We start from the raw sequence: 22,531 nt of genomic DNA on the forward strand, positions 1-22,531 counted from the left end.
GGCTAATCCGCCGCTGCCGTGCTCCCCATTGGCCGGCCTCCTGCGTCACGTGACGGACAGAGACGAGCCGTTGCTACTTCGGGTTTGTTGACGTCCGGGCATCGAACGCACCGCAGACGGTTTCCTGGTTCAATCCTTCGGTGAAATGGTAAAAAACTTAACTTTAAGTAAATGTTTGTTGAGGAATCTACGTTGTGATGCGCCCTCCGCGTTTCTGCGGGGGCGTCTCCGCCCGGGCGCGGGTTTTCGTTCGTGGCGCCCGCAGCAGCGTGGCGGCTAACGTTAGCTAGCACGGTGGCCCCGGACCTCACCTGTTGTCTCTTCCAGGCGTCCGGTTACAGGAAAGCGGCTCCATCGGTGAACCAGAGGAAGAAGGCGGGTCCCAAGGTGGAGCTGACCGAGGAGCAGAAGCAAGAAATCAAGGAGGCGTTCGATCTGTTCGACACCGATGGAACTGGAACCATAGACGTGAAGGAGCTAAAGGTCAGGGTGTCTCCACAGGTGTCTCCACAGGTGTCTCCACAGGTGTCTCCCCCTCCCCCTCACCCAAACAATGACAATTCACTCACTGTCCTCTCACCACTGTGGTGATGGAGGGAGGGGTGACACCTCAGGAGTCTCTGGGGTAAAACAGCGTTGCAGCAGAATCCAGAACAGTTGAAGTTGCAGGCGACCACTTCTTCAAACGTAGAACAACACGAGCCTCCACACTGCTCCTGCGGTTTCATCCAAGTGTCCGTAGGCACCGACATTCACACTCGGTGTGACACAAGTCCTGTACACCATGTTTTAAAAGTCTCACAATAATTCACGAGTTCCTGCAGCAGTTCTGAAGAAGGGGTCGCCATTTTAATTCAACTTATTTGGATTTGGCTGCAACGCTGTCTAACCCCTGAAACTCCAATCAAACACTTCACCCACCCTTCCATCGGCACTGCGGTGAGTAGATAACCCGTGAATTTCATTTTTGAAACTGCGGCTCCCTCACCAACCAACCAACGGCAGGAAAATGGACCATATCGTGTCAAAGAATTGATTTTGAAATCTTAAGACTTGTATTTCTGTGCCACAGGTCGCCATGAGAGCTCTCGGGTTTGAGCCAAAGAAAGAAGAGATCAAGAAGATGATCGCAGACATCGATAAAGAAGGATCCGGGACCATCGACTTCACTGACTTTCTCAGCATGATGACTCTGAAAATGGTGAGTGTGATGCTGCTGCTACTCGAGAGGACCTGGAAACAACTCAGAGGGACTATGAGAATTATGATTCTGTCACTTTTAAACAATTCAGAGAGATGAAACAACAGTCTGTCTAATTTATTGATCTTGGGACAATGAAATCTTATCTCATCTGACCTTTGATGACAAATGTTCATGTAAAACTCTGACAACAAAAGCATTTCCTTGAAGTTTTCAAAGTTACAGGATAAGAGAAATACATTTCTTTCTCTCTACTTGAACCGACAGTGTGTGAATGATGAGAGGTGGAAATAAGAACACTTGTGTGAATGTGACTTGTACTGAAAAGCGGTATGGACGATCAGAAAGACTATGTGCTGCATAAACACAGTTTCCTTCCCAGTCCGAATCCCTGTGTGTGTCATATCTTGTTTGGTTGTTAACAGAGTGAAAAGGACTCCAAAGAGGAAATAATGAAAGCTTTCCGACTGTTCGATGACGACTGCACAGGAAGAATCTCATTCAAAAACCTCAAGAGAGTTGCCAAAGAGCTGGGAGAAAACCTCACAGACGAGGAGTTACAGGTGCTGTGGCTGCAGTGTCCATCTTTTTGTTTGATTTAATTTTTTTTGATCTTCCGCCTATATAATCAGATTTTCCCTCTAATTTGCATTGATTGTTGCATTCAAGTGCAATCATTAGCTTGTAAATCTCAGGACGCAGACTCTTGATGTTCTGTTCTTACTTAGACTTGGGTTTAACCACTTCACATAAATTCTCAGTCTGCGTGAAAAATATTTTAAGGTTTAGTGGGATGGATCACATCTGGGGGCGAAGTTGCACATTACAACTAAGGGAACATAACATCACCTCACCTTTACTCTTGGAGTAAAATAACCTACAGGGGCCTTCAGGTGATGTTAAACTCTGAAACACTCTTTTGAGCTCGTGTTAGTTTGTCCACTCTGGGCTGTTGTAGAAACATGGAAGTGTAACATCGACTCCATGTTTATTAAAAGGTTTCATTCTGAGGTATTGAAACCACACTGCTTTTAAATCTCAGATGATTAAACATTGATGAAAACATGATAATTGCTGCCTCAAGATCCCCCAAGATTCCCCAAACAACATTTAACCTTCTGAGTGTGTTATTACACTCATATTGTTTTCTGTGAGGGAGAGGAACTTCCTTTACCACAGAGTTAGCAGAATGTTTACAATCACAAAAAAACCTATGCAGCACTCTAGAAGAAAAGAAACACGCTCCTTTAATTCTAGCAGAAAAGTATGTTTTACTAATTCAAAGCGTTGCGTTCTTACCAATGTTAAAAATGACCTACTACTACGAACAAAGCTGTAACGCTCGTCTTCTTTGATTAACTAACTTCCACGACCTTGTAATATTCGTACATGTGAAATCAGATAGCATATCGGGTTATTTCTGAGGAACTAGACACAACCTGTATGACTCATGATGTCAGACGAGTGAGACTTTCTTCATGTCTGTGTATATTTTAGTTTACTTTACTGTAGTATATCTACAGTTTAGCGTTCTGTGTCTAACGGCTCCGTGTTTCTCCTCCTTTTAGGAGATGATTGACGAGGCGGACCGAGATGGAGACGGGGAGGTCAACGAGCAGGAGTTCTTGAGGGTCATGAAGAAGACAAATCTGTACTGAACTCGACTGTTGCACTTTTGTTCCTCTGACCTTTTTTTAAAACTCTCATTTTTATCTGAGGAGTTTAAACAGTAGCTTTTTTTTTGAGACTTGGTTTGTAAATAAATATTTTTTAACATGTATCTTTGCACACGACTTTCTACAATGCAAAACAAATAAATATATTTCATCACAGGGGATTTGCCTCCTCTCATAGTTCAACCTTTGACTCTCTGTGTCAGTGTGGCTTTTAAACTGCATGTAAGCAGTTAGTATCACATAACAGAGGTTTAGTGTTTCCATGGGTCTTAAGCAATGTTCCCTTTAGTCTCAGTTTCTGACTTCGTCTCTTGATTGAAACCCTGTCGCTGCAGAAACAGAAAGGTTTGTCTGTTATTTTCAGTGCAGCCTGCAAAGCACAACATGGCAACAATGGACAGATGTTGGTGAACAGTGAAAGTCATATGACTAAGTTGATGTTGACTAACCAGAATCAAGCGTGAACCTGAGATGAGTCTGTTAAAGTCACTCTCACTTCACAGTTTCTGTCATTGTCTGGTGAAGATTCAGGACAAAGTGCTTTAATCTACATTCTGAACATCTTATAGGAAAATATTCTCCTGCTGATTAATTACAAAATTCAGCGGAAGTCTGGTTCACGCCAAAACAGCATTTTAAAAAAAGAAGATAAAAAAACAGGATATTGTAGTGACGTGATTTTCCGAGTCGTCAGACGGCTGTTTATTATTTTGAGGATGCTCACCACTGATTGTGAAAGTTCTTGATATCTGTTCTCGACAGAAAAGGAACATATGGGCGGAAAGTATGAAACGTTTTTGTCCACGTACAAAATGTCTGATGGTATTTAAACATAAATATCGGCACATGCACAGTAGTGTAAATGCAATTGAATCACAGAATTAAGATCAGTTCATGGGCATGATTAACTTCTGCTTTGAGATAAATTATCTCCACTCTGCAGAAAATGTCCTCCTGCTTGGGATTTCTCACATTTCTCTTCGTTCGTTCGCTGAAACTTCGAAGTGATACAGATGAGCCAAATCAAAAGTCCAGTATTTCAAACGTTTATTTCGTGTCACTCACTATGACTCAAATCCCTCCACCTTCCGCAGAGTTCAAAGAACACCACACACCAGGTGAGAGCTGAAACATGCTGCTGAAGTTCACTCTGAGTGGACAGACCTAGAAATTGGCCTTGTGATGAATTTTATTTCATTTTTTGTAAGTTCTGGCTCAGTCAGGTAGCTCTTTGTTGTATTTGTCCGAGCCACAGACTCTAAATAAAGATGGATGTCACGACGCCCGCTCTACAGTGAAGCCTCTTGATACCCCCCTGCTGGCTGGCTGCAGTATGGGTATTAAATCCTGCCTTTTCTATGTTAATAGATGGGACATGGATCAAACAAAAAACTTAAGATATACGTCCCAAAAGGTTTGCGTGCATGCCTCAATGAGACATCGCTACCGAGGGTTCATACCTTGCTCGTGATGGATAGCGGAAGGAAGCGGAGTACTCGACTGAACGCTGGATATTACCCACGATCAGGAGACAAAGTTGAATCGTGTCTCTTTAATTTCATTGTATTTTCTACAATCACATCCAAAGATTTAGATTCTGTTATTTTATCCAAAACATTTTCCCGCTAAAAACACACCCGAGCTGAGACCGTTCTCTCATGTAGCTAAACTCACAACTTTATTCAAACCACCACAAAAAACAAAGGTTTAACTAAAATCATCACTTTGTGCTTTATTCACACAGAGCAGTCATTTTTGGGAGAGTGGGCGTTGTTCAAACAGCAGATGACCGAAATTAGAACAAAACTTTCCAATTAGGAGTTTGATGCTTTCGGTGAAGCGACAGCTTGGTGCCCTGTAATACCTCCGCAACCCCTCAGCTGTTATTCCCCTGTCGTTGTGGTTAAAGAGCATTTTATGTTCAGTACTCCCACTGCTCCGCTGCTCGTTACCTTTTCCCATAAAATGATCAGTTTCCAAAACAACTGAAGGCTGAGTGGGGTCGTTGCTGGTAAAACGATTGTTAATACCAGTTTAAAGGTCAATAATGTGTCACTGTTATGCAGCAGCAGCCAATAATCTCAAGCCCCCTGAGAGTTAGACGACATGATGATAAACTGCTAAGTGTCATAGTGCCCTGAAGAAGCGAGAGTGAGACTGACTGAAACACTGGTATGTCTGATCTTTTACTCATATTTATATACATATATATATATATATTATAACTTTCACAGCAACAGTTTCTTTTTTTAGATGTACTTTATTTAGTTGGAACAGTGTGTGTGTGTGAGACCATAAATCCAGTAAAAGCTCTTTAAATGTTTTTAAAAATCAGTATGATAAAGCCAGTGTTTCTGAAACTCTCCTCTGAAGTCATTAGTATTGTATTAGTATTATATGTAGATTTATTATTTTAAATCTAATTATATTCTTTGAATGGGATTCTGCAGATGCATTCGAGTCTGGTTCTTCAGTCCGACACGTTCTGTACAACAGCTACGTAACAGTTAGCTTATCCTCTTTATTCCAATCTGACGTATACTTTGAGTTTTAGTTTGGTCCGTATCCCATCCATTAACATGGAGGAGGGCAGGATGTATTACCTGCACTGCAGCCAGATGATGCTTTGGCTTCACTTTCACTGGGAGCTGTCGTTCCAATTATTCTAGTTTGTAGGTGGCTGTTGTTTAGGAGGCAGAGCGGGTCGTCCACTAACCAGAGGGTAGGTGGATCGATCCCCAGCTCCTCCAGTCTGTGTGCTGGACAAGATTCTAAACTACAAATTGTCCCTGACATGTTTGTTGGCTGCTGCTGATGATGAACGGCTGTTGTTTACCACAAACTAAAGGTTTTTCTTAGCATTTCTCAGTTGAGGCAGAGGACCATTAAAAAAGTGGAAAACATTTTTTTTTAAATGAAACAAAACAAAGCAACAAATTAAAAATGAATAATTTCAGAAAAAAATAAATAAATTCTGTCCATCAACTGAAATCTCTAATATTTTACTCAGATGTCTCTTTAAACACAGGCTTTAATTCTCCGGTTGATAAGTCACTGAATAGAATTGTATAATCTAGTAAAAAAAGAAAATATATACATTCGTGTCATAAAATCCAGAAAAATAAAATCATAAATATAAAAGAAAAATATCGACAGACAATCAAAATATCTCCCCGTGAAGATTTGGAACGTGTAGCAACACGAGACTCAACCTTTATGCATCCTGTTTGCTGATGGTTATGATTGATAATATACTCAGTAAAAATAATAATGAGCTGGATTATACTGCATCTTTATTTTGAACATACCTGGGACAGATTTTAAATTTACAAAGATTAATAGTTAATTCTAAACGAGCTGTCATTCCTGTTGCAGACCCGATCAGGCGTTCCCCCACCCACACTCTTTCTCCTCTTCCTGTACACTTACAGTAATATCATGCACTTTTTTTTTTTTCCATAACCTTCATTTATCCTTGTTGTTGAGGATCTCACATTGACACACTGAGTAAATAGATTTTAAAGTAAACAATATACTGCAATAATATCAATGTGTGTGTGGGTGGGTGTGTTGCATGTTAACTTTTAACCTTTGCAACTCAGACACACAACGACCACGATGTAGGAAATTCTACTGCGCTGCAAGTGAGGGTAGGGTGTGAACAATGTTTAAGATTCTGTACATGCTTCTGTGTTAAAGGTCCAGTGTGTAAGATTTAGGTGAAAGGCAGAAATTTAATGTAGAATAATCCTCATGTTTTCACTAGTTCGTTTCATCTAAATTGTATGAATTGTAGTTTTCTTCACCCCAGAAAAGTCCCTTTATATTTAAATACTTTATATTTACATGGAGGGGACCCTCTCTACGGAGGCCGCCATGTTTTTTACATTAGTCCAGACTGGACAAACTTAACACCTTTTGAGTTTTTATGACAATTAAAGTCTAACACAGGTTCTTTGTCATGTTTGGAAGGAGAGGGGGAGGGGAGGGGTGTTCAGCTGAAACATGACACTTCCAACACTAGATATCACAAAATTCTACACACTGAAACTTTAAACGCTCAGGTACGAAAACTTTGACGACAAAAAGCCTCATGTGAATCATTTTTCACACACAAACAAATTATAAATTGACAAATATCACAGCAACAGTGCACGTCTTTTTTAAAATGTGCGTTTTATTTGGTTGGATCAGTTGGATCATCGGGGGGGAACATGCCGAACAAAACAAATTAACTATAAATAAAAATAAAACATAAATAGAACTTGAACTGGTAAATATGTTTTAATGTGAAATGTAAATGAAGGCACATCTCTTCTGCACTGTTTGTTCTGTAAAATTAAAAGTTTTCATATCAGCAGACATAACTGTTGATACCGATACGTCTGGCCGGCTGACGTGTTTTGATAGATACGTTTTTGTGCCATGATGTGTTCATTGTGTCAGAGCAGCTCAGTGCTTCACACAGACACAGGTGGGTTATAGGAGAAGTTCCTTGATGGCAGCCAGAGGAGGAAAATTCTTCTGAATTTGAAATCATACCTGAGGAAACAGTTTCCCTTCTGTACGTGCATCACAGACAAGAGTCCTGATAAGAGACGAGTCAGAGGGTGAAACACCTCTCCGACCAGTCGAAGCACTCACCCACCTTTTCCTTTACACCGTCAGAGAGGGAGAGAGAGCGAGAGCGAGAGCGAGAGAGAGAGAGAGAGAGAGCAACTAGAGGGGTTTTCTCTTTCAGTCTCACTCTCGCTTCCTCCTCTCGGGTCGGATGTAAAGATTGTTCGTGGAGAGAATGTGTGCACGGACGCTGACGGGGAAGAACGACTGAGCCTGTTGGACACACTGACTAATGTGTCATGCCTCTTGACTTTCCAGAGTGTGTAACACTGATGCACATTCTCACTGAAGACAAAACTATTACACTCCTGTCTCCGCATACATTTGAATTATGAAACAATAAAGTGATGAAACCTAGTTCATGGTGTCGGCAGCCTAAAGGCCCGTTCAGAAGCTACTAACTGCGGTGGAGGAAGTACTGTAAAAGTACAATAGATGAAAATGTACTGAAAAGTACCACATTGTACAAGTACTTACTTGCTTTGAAATATACTTCAAGAGTATTAAAGGTAAGTACTTGCAGAGAGTAGTCTATCCTGTAACGCAAAAACAAATTATGATTTGGAATCGCAATGCGATACGTGACTCACGATAATGTCACGGTTAAGCGACTCTTCGATAATCGATATATTACAAGACAATCATTTAAATAACACATCTTAATATGGGTCAAAATGAAGAATACAAATCTAGGTTCAGAGTTTGACGCAAACTGAGATGAAAAAATGTACAAAAAAAGACAACAAAACAAACTCAAGTTAACTTGTCAATGTCCAAATGTCCCATCATTCCAATATAAAGTCAGGACAATGACTTATTGCTGTATCAATGTTTTGACTTCGTCCCAACCAGAGTAAACAAACCATCAATCTCACTCTTCAATATGAAGGATTCATGTTTGACCAAAAGCAGAACCGAGAGGACATAAATAAAGATCACATTTCGTGTGAGAGGACGATGAAATGAGAGTTCTCACTTGTCTTATTCGGGCCGTTTTCTCAGCGTTGAGGTTAAACACTCAACAGCCTGTGTGTGTTTGTGTGGAAGAGGATGCAGTGAATACGTTCGGGTCATCAATACCACACCCACGGAGACTATACCTATGACACAGTATAGCTGCGGCTACATGATTCAAAGTGAAAATGGGAAGTGCCGTCTTCCTGTAGCTTCCTGTCGGCTGCTCTGAGACAAGTTTACGCGCACACACACGCATCTTTAGGCCCCACGCACGCGCCGCTTGACGACACTTTCGTATCACGTAGTGGTGACTGCCAGTGGAAAAGAAAATTTCATTACTCACACACACAGTTTCTGCACGTTTCCAGGTCTCTACTAGTGGTTTTCCTGTGTCCTCAGGGATACATATAAAAAGGTAAGCGACACAGCAGTCAGTACTTCCAGTAAATCTCACTTTTGGTAAACTTCGCCTTACACCGAGAACATGAAGCTGGTTGTTCTGTTCCTTGTTGCAGTGTGCTGCTGTGCTTTGGGCATCGGAGCGAACATAGAGCAGAACCAATTAGACGAGGTGCTGAAGATCCTGGACGCTGTGAAAAGGGAACAGCTGGTAAGTTCTTTCATTTTTCACTTCAACTCTGCCCGTCCACAGTCACAATTATAACTAAAATCGATGTTCCTGGTTTGTGTCTTGCAGAACAATACGAAGAAGCTGAGTTCCCCACCAAATGATATCGAGGTAAGCAGATGCAAAATAAAGTCAACAATATGGTCACTGCCACTCTTTATATTTGTGGTTTGCTTACTCATTGTTGTTGCTCTCCCACTGACTGTAGTAACTAATAGTGCCGGCTACTGTAGGAGTTCATCAAATGAGTGAAAGTGTGAAATCAGAAAATGCGTCTGGTAATAAGCAGATGTTGATTTTTTTTTTTTTTTACATATATATCTCCTGTTAAAATGAAATGCATCACATTTCTATGCAGTTTTCTGTGACAGCTCAACCAACAGTCAAAAGGAAACAAGGCTACACCTACAAAATTTAAAAAAAACATGTCACTCTCACAAATGCCAGTAATCTATTAAATCAATCAAATTTGGTATTTGATACAGAAAACTTATGAAGTGAAACAGCTTTTAGTTATTAGATTTAGTGATTCCTTGTTAAAAAACCTGAAACCCATCAGGTATTCAAGAGTACTAACATTAAAACTGCAATTTTAGTATTATATTAGTATAATTATATCTCCTTATAGAAATCAAATACTGTATTTTGCAATGCTGGGCAACAAGATCATCTAGAAATAACTTTGGCGGCGTTACTCGTAAACCCTTGCTGGCCTCCTTTCTTGTCAGGCTTACAGTCGCGAAGTGAGTCAACCCGAGAGCTTGCAGAGTGAATATTCTCATCGCTTCTGTTGCACTCTCGGTAAAATGTGATGAGTAATCGAGCAGAAAGTAGAGAAAACTATGACACTTCCTCACGAACACAAATGAATGCAAGAAAACATCTGACTCACTGATGAGTGAGATTGAAGCCTCTATTTTGTAAAACAAGGCTGAAAATTTAAAAATACAGGTTCAGTTTTTGGTGAAAATGCTCGAGCAAACGTTTCACTTGGAAAACATGTGTCATATCAAAGTTCCTCTGAGAATTCTGGAGGAAAACGGACAAAAAAAACATCCCAAAACGTTTTAGGAAAATAAACTTGAGTTTGAAATAGTGGAAAGTTTCAGTTTAAGTGTAAACGTTCTGCATGTATGTGAGTGGAAAGTCAACGGAGAGGTTGAAGTCAGGACATGAAACCAGAAAGATTTGCTTTCTTGGAAATATTTTGATGGGAGGTTGTTTTTGTTCCTCTCTTATTGATGATATGCAAAATTGTACGATAAAAGAAATGAATTTGTTTTTAAAACATCTATCCTCTCATTTACCTTCATCGATTATTTGTCCCGATGTCTTTATTAGTAGATGAGTTGAAAATGTTGCTTTATATATTATGAACAAATTGTTTTTTGGGATCAGTTTTTTGTTTAATTGAAAAAATATAAAAATAAACAGATAAACATTTACTCAAGATACACAAATAATACATTTCAATAACTAACATGTTAGTTTTTCACTTTTCTTAAACAAAGTAAAAAACACCAAATTATTCAACAGTTTATTTCAAGAAACCTTTTTGGACAAAGTTTGATTTTTTGTTTTGTGCTGTGAGTTCACACTGTTTTTTTCCTTTCATCACAGGAACACTGCTGCCCGTCGGCCTTGAAGTGCTTCCAGGTAAACCTGAAGGGACATTTCAACGCCACCAACAAAAACATATTCAGACTTGAAAAGAGCCTGAGAAAGATCGACACTGTGAGTAAACTCCCGGGGACGGGACGGTTTGATCAAACTATATCTAAAAGTGGAATTTGTAAAAACAACACATTTCTTTCTTCCTTTTCAGATATTTAGTCGGAACTTCAGTAATTCAGGAAACAATACGGTAAGAGAAAATGTCATTGCCGTGTTTCACAATCTGTCACCACGGAGAGTTCAGTCATGTAAAAACTGCATACGAGCGTTTGTAAGTTAATTTCTCTTCCTCATCCCCTTCAGACAACGTGCCATGCCTGCAACTCACATCCTGAAGTGAGCGTCCAGGAGTTCCTCAACAGACTGAGATCTCTAATCGAAAGGGTGAGGAGATTTAAAAAAAATGTATTATTGTAATTATAATTATTCACCACATATCTCTAGGATGTATGTGAAATATTAGATCATGTTTGTTTCGACTGCAACACTTTGCAAATGTGGTTTATTATTCATGAATTATAATTAAATATTTATTTTCCTCCTCTTTAGGCCAGGTCCAAACTGACGATGAAGTGAGAAACAGAAGAATGACATCGACCGACACTACGCTGACAATATGCCAAACATGAAAAAGTCTCCATGTTTTACTTTGTTTCCAAGTATTTAACTTATTTAATATTTATTTAGTTTATTTTGAGGAGTTGAACCTCAAGTTAATGAAGAATGTATTTTCAGAACAGCTGCTTTGCCGCCACCCAGTGGACTGGACTTGGCAGTTTTCTTTTTTTCCTCTATTTCACTCAAAGTGAAAGTTGATTTCATTACAGGTTGTAGTTCTCAAAGAATAACATATATACAATGACATTTATACTGTGTATGATGCGCCTTAGTGCAGCAATTATTTAATTGAACTCGTTTGTACCATTTAAAATGATTAATTATTAAATAAATTACAACACAGAAGTTTTGGTTTGCTTGGTTTTTTTATGGGGTATTTTATAAAGCTTCCGGTGGAGGTGGATACACCATCACCTGAAATTGGTTGGATTTGATCTCTGATACCATCAGGGATTTCAATATTTCAATATCATATCAGTATTTGTTGTGTGCAATCTTAATTCCAATCTGCTTATCAAGTTTACAACTTAAATATTGCTATTTTCACATTGTATATTTTCTTATTCATAATTTGTTTTACTGATGCTTCTATTGTGCTAACTGCAACTTGGAATCTGAAAAATATATACACACACTGCTGAACCCCTGCTGTGCTGCAGCTAGTGTTTTACTTTCACTGGGCACATTGATATACTTTGTGGTTATTCTGGATGTTTTGATTATTCTTAACTGTGTTATTGTAATAAAAGTAAATAAATGTCAATATAGCACCATTGCATATTGAACGATCCTGGTAAAATTACATTTAAATTAAAGTAAACTAAAAAGAACCATGGTAAGGCCAGCCATGGTTTAAAACCACAATAAAATGCCACCACAATGATTTCATTTCATAATGATTTATATGTGGATGATTGTTTTTGTTCATTCTTCTTTATATGATTTATTCCCCTCATTTTAAATGAATTACATTGTTTTAATTGATTAATCCTGTGAGTTTTTTTCCTTTAAAAGTATTTTAAAAGTCAATTGAAGAATCACGGCACAGCAACAGCACAAAACGTAAATATGAAAACCTGCAATTTGCAAATCCAAGCTTCACACCACAGGATGGACCCAACTATGAAGAGTTGGTTGAGTTTTACCAGAGCTGAACCTGTGTGTGCTGTTTGTATGTATAGAAACTCTGAACTGCCCTAACTCACCACTAGAGTGCACCATAATGGAGGAATCTAGTGCTGTCAGTCAGTGCTTAAAGTCTGTGGTGAAAAGAAAAACACTTCAACCAACACGTGTTGAACAACAAGGTGATGGAGACACCACCAACTCTCACAATGACAGCTGCAAGCACGTCAGGTGTCCTCACTACAAACACCACTACTGCGGACTTCCCAGGTGACAAAGGGGATTTCAGAGATAAAATACAAACTCAGAAGATTTTACCAAGATGTAATTCACCTATGTGAACTAAATATTCCAGCACCACTCAACCCTGGCATGACTCAACCCATCAGTGATGGTGGGTGGTTTAGTCCAACAAAGAAAAAACATCACAGTAAAAACAATTCCTTTGCAAAAAAAACCCAGAGAAATTAGAGTTTTTGGTTTACTGCTGATGAAAACGTTTGCTTTTCAAAGAACGTTTGCTTTTATCTGTGACCCTCGCGCAATGTGATGAACTCATAAAAAAAAAATGCATGGCAGTCTGCCCATAAACAACGTCTTTACCGGAAGACTTTGTCCCAGAATTGGCTGGAATAAGTGAGCAAAACACAGATGTGGGGGTGTGGTCGTATGTGTGGCTAAAATGTAGACTGCTCCCGTTGGGTTTCCCTGGAGGACAAACCTTTAGGTGGGAAAAACCACATTGAAAGAGAACCAGCTACAGGTTTTCCACTTTTCTTCAATCATATCCATACAAACAGGCGGGGAGACAATGCTCCAGCAGAACTTTTGAGGATTAAGGAAACCAGGCAGCTGCGTCGTACCCATCAGTCAGAGAACATCGACGCACATCTGCAAAGATCTTTTTTGTGAGTCTCTGTCTGTGTGTGTGTGTGTGTGTGTGTGTGTGTGTGTGTGTGACAGTGTAAACTCTGGGTTTTTTCCACAGAAGATACGTGTTCAATTTGATGTGTTTTTCAATTGTTTCATAGTCAATTTCATAGTCATATTATTTATATTCAGGTTGATCATGTTCTTTTGTGGTGTGTGTTATTAGTTGAAAAGGTTGAGATGCTCTAATGTTCAGAAAACACTTTCCTCATTCTATTCATTGCTCGTCTCTTGATCCTCGTCTCTTGAAGGCCTCCTTCCTGACTAAGCCTAAAATATATGAGCATAAATATGTCTCCTTTAACATCTGAAAAAATAAAAATAGTTAAGAAGATAAGAAAAGAAAATAGTTAAGAAGATGCCTGAAGCTTTGGAGCAGCACTCCGAGTGCCGGGTCTGCTATTTAGTGAAAACAAATCGAAAAATCTGAGAAGTCATAAAGACACAAACATTTAGACAACACCACTATAGTTTGTGAATGACGAAGAATATATAACGGAATATCAAATTGACCAATGAAAAAAACAGTGCGTTTCTCGTAACGATGGAATCTTGTAGATGCCATGTAGTAAAAAAAGAGTGAAAAAAATACACAAGTTGACTCAAATGCAACGTGGTTCCTCTGTGAGGCCACTGCCTGACTGATACCTCTCTGTGGCGGCCTGTGGTGAACAGACATCACACTATCACGGAAACCAGAGCTTTAATTTCCCTTTGAATTATTTTCCGAGTGGTGAAACACTTTCTTGTTCTCTGACGTTTAGAGGTCATATATGATATATTTTCTGGACAGTGTGTCATTTAAAGAACATCATGCTCACATGAAGCGTTATAAGTAGTGGGACATGGATTCACAAAAAAAAAAAAAGGCTGCAAAATAAAAACAAATAATTTACTGTTTTTTTGATCCATTGCATTTCTCTGCACACACTAAAAAAATTTAAAATAAAAGCAAATGAAGAAATGCAAAACATTCACAAGGACTGCATTTGGGCTCATAGAAGAGGTCTGTTTTTGTTGTCAGAAAGATGCAACAGTTACAAAGCCGGGATAAACTACAACCAATAAAATAATTCAGACGCAGGAAAGAAACTTATTTTTGTTAATTTTAAGAAAACAGATGAAAAAGAAGTTTAAAACGTATGTTGTTAATTAAACTACAGTTAAATTCACGTGGCTAAAATGATTCTTAATTGATCCATTGATTCGATTTGTTCAACTCTGATATAATCAGGGATTTCAATATTTCAATATAATATCAGTATTTTTGTGTGCAATCTCAATTCCAATCTGTTTATCCAGTTTACAACTTAAATATAATTTCAATTTTTCCATATTTCCATTGTATATTTTATTCTTATTTATTTTTTTACTGATGCTTCTATTGTGCTATTATCTTAAAACTGCAACTTGGAATCTGAAGTATATATATGTACACTTTATTAGGCACACCTGTTCAATTGTTTGTTAACACAAATAGCTAATCAGCCAGGCAGCAACTCGACGACCAGCTGAAGTTCAAACCGAGCATCAGAATGGGGAAGAAAGGGGATTTAAATGACTTTGAATGAGGCATGGTTGTTGGTGCCAGACAGGCTGGTCTGAGTATTTCAAAAACTGCTGATCTACTGGGATTTTCACACACAACCATCTCTAGGGTTTACAGAGAAAATATCCAGTTAGCGGCAGTTGTGTGGACGAAAGCGCCTTGTTGGGGTCAGAGGACAATGGGCAGAGGGGTTGGAGATGATAAAAAGGCAGAATACCCTCTCTGAACACACAACACCTCGAGCAGATGGGCTACAGCAGCAGAAGACCACACCGGGTGCCACTCCTGTCTGCTAAGAAAAGGAAACTGAGGCTACAATACATACAGGCTCACCAGAACTGGACAATAGAAGATTGGAAAAAACGTTGCCTGGTCTGATGAGTCTCGATTTCAGCTGCGACATTAAGATGGACGGGTCAGAATTTGGCACAATCAACATGAAAGCATGGATCCATCCTGCCTCGTATCAACGGCCAACCTGAGTATTGTTGCTGCCCAAGTCCATCCCTTTGTGACCACAGAGCACCCATCTTCTGATGGCTACGTCCTGCAGGATGATACACCATGTCACAAAGCTCACATCATCTCAAACTGGTTTCATTACAATCAGTTCACTGTGTTCAAATGGCCTCCAATAGAGCACCTTTGGGATGTGGTGGAACGGGAGATTTGCATCATGAATGTGCAGCCGACAAATCTGCAGCAACTGCGTGATGCTATCATGTCAATATGGACCAAAATCTGTGAGGAATGTTTCCAACACCTTGTTGAATCTATGCTATGAAGAAATTAAGGCAGTTCTGAAGGCAAAGAGGGGCATTCCCGGTACTAGCAAGGTGTACCTAATAAAGTGGCCACACACGACACACTGCTGAAACCCCCACGAAAAACACTTCAACAAACATGTTTTCAACAACAAGGTGATAGAGACACTCTCACGATCACATCCGCAAGAAAATCAGGTGTCCTCACTACAAACACCACTAGTGTGGACTTCCCAGGTGACAAAGGGGATTTCAGAGGTAAAATACAAACTCAAAACATTTTATCAAGATGCAACAAAACATTCACAAGGACTGCATTTGGGTTTATAGAAGAGATTTGATATTGTTGTCAGAAAGAAGCGACGGTTACAAAGCCAGGATAAACTACAACCAATAAAATAATTCAGATGCAGGAAAGAAACTTATTTTTGTCCCTTTTTGTTAATTTTAAGAAAACGGATGAAACAGAACTTTAAATCGTTTGTTGTTGATTAAACCACAGTTAAATTCACGAGGCTAAACTGATTCTTCACTGATCCATTAAGAAATCGACAGAATTAAGTGGCATCAATTGTGATAAACGATTAATCCTTTCAGTTCTTTTTAAAAGGAAAAGTTCACTGGCTCTGGTTTCAAAGATGTTTGATTTTTGTTTTGATTTTCCTGTTTTAAAGAGACAGGCGGATCAGACGCATCAACGTTAATAAAAATTTTAATCTTGATCATAGGTCCTAAGAATGTTTAAGAAGCTGCATCTGAATTTTTTTTTCGTTCACGGGATCAAATTTGAGTTTAACTCTGAATTTTAAATTTTTACCTCTTTACCCGCAACAATACAACGTCAATTGTACTTTTATGATAATCTTGGTTTAGCAATTTGCACACATTTAGAGCAGTTAATAACTACCTCTGGTCAAATAACAGGTTATAAAAGTGAACTCTTGCACCTTGATATCAAAAGCTTATCTTGAGTGTGGGCAAGGACTAGTAAGACATGGAAACAGCAGGGATGCCCCCACTTTGTGACAAATTCCATGGATAGAAATTTCCCCACCCTCTTTAATAACGTCAAAATCCAGTCACATTCTTTTTTTTTTTAGGCGTGTCCTAAAGAAACCTCAAAACAGAAACCTAACCATGAGCAAGAGAGAATAACTGACAATGTCCACTGTGAAATGGAGCAATAAGCATCTTCTAGCTTTGATATCTGGGATAACACCTACACAGCGTTTTCTGCTGGGGGATTCCCCTCAGAGGCGTAGGTGCTCAGAAAAAGCCTTCATTCATTTCTGCTGAGTGTGTGACGTCACACACTCGACATGCACTCCCACCTGCAGCCACTTGTGCTTGTGTCTCTTTTACTACAAACCATCTCGAGACACAAAGAACAATTTGATGCAACAATTAAATATTGCTTCCCTCCTTAGGCCCGACAGTCTCCCCATAGATTCAGATTTTTATTTGGATGTGCACCACAATTGTTTTCTTCAAGATCCTTGAATTATTCCATTATTGCGTAATCCTGCTGTCAAACAAATGTACAGGGGCAGAACCATAATTTCTTTGGTGGAGGTGATCAGCTGCTGCGACAGCTGAGACAAAAACCAGAAGAATAAAAGACAAAAATGTTTCATACACAATTGTGCAAACTGCTCTTTCTGTTCCAAGAGAAAAAAATACCAAGAACCCTCACTGATCTCTTATGATGATAAACTTCTTCACAGATAAAAAAAAATCTTAAGATTTAAATAAGCAGTGTCTGAAAAATACAACCTAAACAAATATAAACTGAGTAAACTTATTACATATAAAAATGTGTTTGAAAAAGTACCAAGGAGGAGTTAATAAAGTTAGATACTATCACTTCCGATGTGGATAGACTGAACTATGTCAGAAGTCACCGTCAGAGAGGGCGCCTACCTGTGCCCACCTCATCTTTGGTGTTTCCTCACAGTTGGTGAGGGGAAAGTGAAACATGAAAAAAAGGGGGAAAAAAAAGGAAAAAAACATTTTCATCATCCCACTCACTCGTGCTCTGCTATAAATTGTCACACTGCACAGGAGGACACTACAAACCATCGATAACCTGAAGTCCTACACATCTTCAACAGTAAACCAAAGTCGAGCCTTAAGGATGGAGCAGTACCTCAGACTTGCCCTCTGGATGTTTCTTTTCATCGGGCACCTTCAAGCTAAACCTATCATCACTACCACTAGCAAACCTCAAGGAACTGGTTTCAACATGGGAGACCTGGGCTTCAACTTTCTTCGTAACAACGTCACATGTGTAAGTCATTTCTCTATAAAAGGAATAGATCCTCCAAACATTTTATTCTATAAGAGATTTTCGAAATTAAAAGTCTTTTCCTCTTATCTGTTACAGGATCCAAGACTGAATTTCACTTCTCCGAAAAACGTGCAGGTAACAGAGGTTCATTCACTGTGTTTACGCAGCGATTTGGTTTTTGTTTTTGAGAGTTGAGAGTTGATCAAGTAAAAAACATGTTTATACAATAGTTTCACAAGATTAAATCTTAAGTGATATTGATTTTGTCTTTTCTTATTTATCAAATTATTATTTCTTTAAAGCTTAAAGACGAATTGTGGCTCCTGAGGGAGGGTTGTAGTTTTAAACTTTTCAACATTATGGCACAGAATGAACACCGCATAAGATGTATAATCAATATATAACGCACTTTTGTTATATTGCTATTGATGAAAATCATATTGCAATAATTACTGATATCGTTTTATTGTCCAAGTCTTATCTGATAGTAAATCAAGCCATAGCAACTACATCTGCTCTCTGCTTATAACATAATTCGGGGCCTCAACTGTTTCCAATTCAACATGTCTTTCTTTTGTTGCTTTCCATAATTTTAAGTATTGTTGTCTTCTTCAGGAACACTGCTACTATGGAGCCCTGAAGTGCTTCAAGGATGAGCTGATGCGAACCGCAAATAATTTCACGGATGGAAAAAACTATATTTCCCAAACTTGGGAAGCTCTGGACCAGAACACTGACATAAAGCAATGTGTGAGTATTATAAATGACGTCGATGTGAGATCCTCATTCAAAGTACATGATCCGACTCTAAAACCAGTCTCCTCTCCTCAAATGTTCAGGACAACACCTCAGAGTGCCAGTGGGAAAACAGCAAGAAGCCGTTTGCAGGCTTTGTGAATGACATGGAAACGTTTGTTCAACAAGTCAACAGCAACAAAATGGTGAAATGTTAAATCCTCACCGACCCTGCAGATGTTTCCTCTACTTTATCATTATTTAAACACTGCACTAATATGTGATGTCTCTAAGCAGCAGTAGATAAAAAAAAACACTGAAAAAGTTCTCAAGCTATTTATATATTTATCTATTTAATAACCAAGCACTTGATGTACTTGATGTGACATTTTTGCTAATAAAATTTAAAGAATTGTGATTTCGTCTTTGAGTATGAATTTATTTACTGTCTCATGAGAAACTCTAACTGCTTTCTAAAAACAAACCTTAATATCATCCTAGTGTTTGCACAGACAGAAAAATCCAAAACCCCTTAACCCAACCAGTTTGAGCCTTGAGCTCCAGGGGTGCTCTATATGACATCTAAAAATATTTTTTTTAAGTTTCTAGTACAAGGTGCCATGAGTATTCTTAACGATTTATGCACAATACAACCCTGTATGCGCATGTGTCTGTTTTAATAACAGCCCATTGTTGTTTACGTTTACTCCGAAGACAATTTCCCACTTTGGGAGACAAAAACGTTCTATTCTTTTCTAAACAATGGTGTCTGTTGAATATTCCACCTTGGAATTGTCACTTTCACTTCACTCTGCGGTCTGTCGGTTGCTTAACAGGATTACGCAAAAACCCGAGGAAGATTTCCATGTAACACGATGGGATATTGGTGCGAATCCAGGTCTTTCATCATAAAATGTTTAAAATGTTTCGCACATTTCCATGGAACTCCCTGGTTAAAATTATTTAAACATCAGTCATATCAAATGAACTGAGTGTATCCATGTTGAGCAGCTTTGGCCTTTGCGGAAATATGTGCTCTACTATGTGACATCTTCATCTTTACTGGCAGTCTGTATTTATGAATAATGAAACCACTGAGTACGAACAGCACAAGATCTTGACTGCTCCTTTAAATTGGTATATTTCAATAGCCATCAGCACACATACTTAGGGCATGTGCTCTTAATGTGTTAGTCAGAGAACTGTGCCGTGTACAAAGACAGTGGGTGCAGCCGGAACACTGGTCACAAGGCGGAGGCGTTGGGACGATGGTTGCACAACAAAATAGTAAATCAGTAACACAAAAGGTAGCATCACACCCTCTGATAGCACTCACCCTTCTGGCTTTGGACAATATAAACATCTGAATGTCAATGAATGATGATCTTAAACAAATGCGCTTTATAATATTTTGTCAGCTTAATATTTTATGCTTTTACAGTGATACATATGAAACAGGAAGATGTTCAACAGTTTGTCTCATTGGGAAAATTCCCCTGTGGGCACATAAAGGTTTTCATACCTTCATAATAAGAGAACTGCTGTGAATATTAACCATTGATCATGTCATGGTAAATTACAAATAGGTAAGTTAGATTGGTTATATATATTTATATTTAGCGAATTGTATAATTCATATTTTTTATATGTTTATGACCAAATTAAATGTAAAGGCTTCTAAGCCAAACTAATGGCAGTCAACCTACTTTCACACAAGGCGTGCATGTTCTGCTACAACAGGCCACTGGAGGGATTTTACCATGTTGAACCAGAAAAAAAAAAAAAAAAAAATTTCCAAAGAGTCATCTTAAAGGAAAAACAATACTGTATGCAGTAATAAAAGTGACGGCTTCCAACCCACAGCTTCAGTATATAAATTTGATGCAGCACAGAGCACACAAGTATACCAACACAACACCTGCTCTAAACAACTTCCTTATCACACTGACAAACCTTGAAGCTGAACATGGAGCACTTTATTGGGATTCTCTTTCAGATTGCTGCTTTTTTTCTTTGTCTCCAAGCCAGATGTTTACCCATAGAGGATGCCAGTATCGGTTTCATACGGACAAATGTCACATGTGTAAGACATTTCAAGCCAAATGTCATATATTTTTCAAGTTTCTACCAATTGCTTTAGACTAACTAATGTTTTCTTCTGCCTCTACAGCTAAAAGATTCTAAATTCTACGCTCCAACAAATGTGAAGGTAAGGACGTATTTTATCGTATCATGATTTAGATTTACAGTTCCTTAAAATGGAATAAAACATTCCCAGCAACACAAGACGCATGCAACAATGGAATATGGCACGATGCATTTAATGTAGTAAAGTTGATAACGATTCGTGTGTTTGTGAACATTAGGTCAGAATAAAAAAGAAAAAAAAAAGAAAAGCCATGTTGGGGTTTTTCCTGCAGCATTAATGCTGAAGCTTCAGGGTTTATAGTTCAGCTTTTGTAAACCACATGTGAAGGTCTTCTACTACAGGAAATGAGCTTGTCAGGTGTTGAGACAGTTGTGACACCGACTTCACTGCATAGAGCCGCAAAATCTGCCTCAGTCCACACAGCAAAAAGGAAGCTGAAACATCTCTCTCTCTAACATAGGTAGAATGCATTCCCGCAGCAATGGACTGTGTCATGAGAGAACTGAAAGGAACAGTCAGGCCGGAATGCGATGGCCTTATGACATACGTACTTCAAGCTATCGAATTCTTCGAACTCAAGACAGAAGAAAAAGACCCTGTAAGTATTTAGAATTGCCAAAAAACAAAACCTGAAATTTGCTCAAATGGACTTAACTGAATGGTTGTTTTCACCCCAGGCACCAACGACCTCCGCAGAATGTACATGTGAGAAATGGCCTCAAACTGGTTTCAGTGATTTTCTGGACCAAGTGGAATCTTTACTTCAGCTCGAGAAATCAGCCCAACCATGCAAAGCTTCTCCATAAGCTGCACCGAAAAAATTAAATTACTAAAATTCATCCCGGATATATGAGAGACAGCCAATGACTCCGAAGCAAAAGTAAAAGTATTCGAGTATCTGCACATGTTGAGCGGGATGATCTCAGGTATATCTTGGTTTTTAATCATACTATTTGTTATGATGTTGAGCACTGCTCTACCATATCTGCATTAAAAAAAACAATATGGGGATAAGGGGACTATTCATATTGAATATTTTGAGTTTTATTTTTATTTATTGTTACAATTATTCTTTTTATCATTTTACCACATAACTGCTGTGAAATAAATGTTAAAGTTCTCGGTTTATTTAAAATGAGAATGTTATGTAATGTAAGCTCCAGTACAGCTCTGAATATCTATATATTTATTGTCTATAATATGCTGTGTGTTGGTGCCATAGGCCTGAATGTATAACTTAATGAACGAAGAAATATTAAACAAACATAAAACTTATTTCAACTGAGTGATTTGTCTTCCTGCATTTACTCTTCATACAATTATACTTTACTTATTTTTTAATAATTTTGTTAGAGCTACAGTTCCCCTCTTAACTTTAGCAGTAATGTAATTAATGTGTGGGAAGAATAAGTGTGTGTCCTCGGTAGGCGGCTCGACTTCCTCGATATTGGGGCAAATACACTAGTCGAGCTGTCCATAAGAAGCCTGAGTGGAAAATTAAGTCATAGTGAAGTCACTTTCTAGTCATTTAAGTCCCACCATGATGACACCTATATGTGCCAAAAGGAAAAGTTGACTTGTCAATGAAAGTAGACAGGTTAGCTCTTCCATTGAGGTT

At 38.7% G+C, this 22,531-nt stretch overlaps 3 protein-coding genes across 4 annotated transcripts; all 3 read left to right on the plus strand.

The window, feature by feature from the left end:
- The first annotated feature begins 10 nt into the window (after positions 1 to 10).
- On the plus strand, positions 11 to 3,036 carry cetn4 (centrin 4). The gene is made up of 5 exons (XM_020105692.2): positions 11 to 148; positions 328 to 483; positions 1,073 to 1,201; positions 1,627 to 1,764; positions 2,770 to 3,036. Exons 1-5 carry the CDS (start codon positions 146 to 148, stop codon positions 2,857 to 2,859), a joined length of 516 nt encoding a protein of 171 aa, XP_019961251.1. The 5' UTR covers positions 11 to 145; the 3' UTR covers positions 2,860 to 3,036.
- A 3,397-nt stretch (positions 3,037 to 6,433) lies between these two features.
- On the plus strand, positions 6,434 to 19,182 carry LOC138411523 (interleukin-21-like). 2 transcript variants are annotated; one of them, XM_069532102.1, is made up of 9 exons: positions 6,434 to 9,064; positions 9,152 to 9,193; positions 10,703 to 10,816; positions 10,908 to 10,946; positions 11,060 to 11,140; positions 11,306 to 18,029; positions 18,126 to 18,164; positions 18,645 to 18,779; positions 18,869 to 19,182. In XM_069532102.1, the coding sequence occupies exons 1-6, from the start codon at positions 8,939 to 8,941 to the stop codon at positions 11,330 to 11,332; spliced, it is 429 nt and encodes a 142-aa protein (XP_069388203.1). In that variant the 5' UTR covers positions 6,434 to 8,938; the 3' UTR covers positions 11,333 to 18,029; positions 18,126 to 18,164; positions 18,645 to 18,779; positions 18,869 to 19,182. The 2 variants fall into 2 exon arrangements, with proteins under 2 accessions (XP_069388203.1, XP_069388202.1); XM_069532101.1 differs by lacking the exons at positions 6,434 to 9,064; positions 9,152 to 9,193; positions 10,703 to 10,816; positions 10,908 to 10,946; positions 11,060 to 11,140 and having other exon boundaries at positions 11,343 to 18,029.
- Positions 19,183 to 19,324: 142 nt separating this feature from the next.
- On the plus strand, positions 19,325 to 22,188 carry il2 (interleukin 2). Its single transcript, XM_069532103.1, has 4 exons — positions 19,325 to 20,847; positions 20,935 to 20,973; positions 21,374 to 21,511; positions 21,591 to 22,188. The coding sequence occupies exons 1-4, from the start codon at positions 20,731 to 20,733 to the stop codon at positions 21,717 to 21,719; spliced, it is 423 nt and encodes a 140-aa protein (XP_069388204.1). The 5' UTR covers positions 19,325 to 20,730; the 3' UTR covers positions 21,720 to 22,188.
- Positions 22,189 to 22,531: the final 343 nt, after the last annotated feature.

Source organism: Paralichthys olivaceus, chromosome 9 (genome assembly GCF_024713975.1).
Source record: "Paralichthys olivaceus isolate ysfri-2021 chromosome 9, ASM2471397v2, whole genome shotgun sequence".
In the NCBI taxonomy this organism is placed as follows: domain Eukaryota; kingdom Metazoa; phylum Chordata; class Actinopteri; order Pleuronectiformes; family Paralichthyidae; genus Paralichthys; species Paralichthys olivaceus.

Bases quoted from the DNA above. Each gene is read 5' to 3' on its own strand.
- il2 (XM_069532103.1), top strand. From the start codon at position 20,731: ATGGAGCACTTTATTGGGATTCTCTTTCAGATTGCTGCTTTTTTTCTT. The intron at 20,848-20,934 runs GTAAGACATTTC...CTGCCTCTACAG, and splicing joins TACGGACAAATGTCACATGT to CTAAAAGATTCTAAATTCTA. The intron at 21,512-21,590 runs GTAAGTATTTAG...TTTTCACCCCAG, and splicing joins AGACAGAAGAAAAAGACCCT to GCACCAACGACCTCCGCAGA.
- cetn4 (XM_020105692.2), top strand. The intron at 484-1,072 runs GTCAGGGTGTCT...TCTGTGCCACAG, and splicing joins TAGACGTGAAGGAGCTAAAG to GTCGCCATGAGAGCTCTCGG. The intron at 1,765-2,769 runs GTGCTGTGGCTG...TCCTCCTTTTAG, and splicing joins TCACAGACGAGGAGTTACAG to GAGATGATTGACGAGGCGGA.
- LOC138411523 (XM_069532101.1), top strand. From the start codon at position 17,877: ATGGAGCAGTACCTCAGACTTGCCCTCTGGATGTTTCTTTTCATCGGG. The intron at 18,030-18,125 runs GTAAGTCATTTC...TATCTGTTACAG, and splicing joins TTCGTAACAACGTCACATGT to GATCCAAGACTGAATTTCAC. The intron at 18,165-18,644 runs GTAACAGAGGTT...TGTCTTCTTCAG, and splicing joins CTTCTCCGAAAAACGTGCAG to GAACACTGCTACTATGGAGC.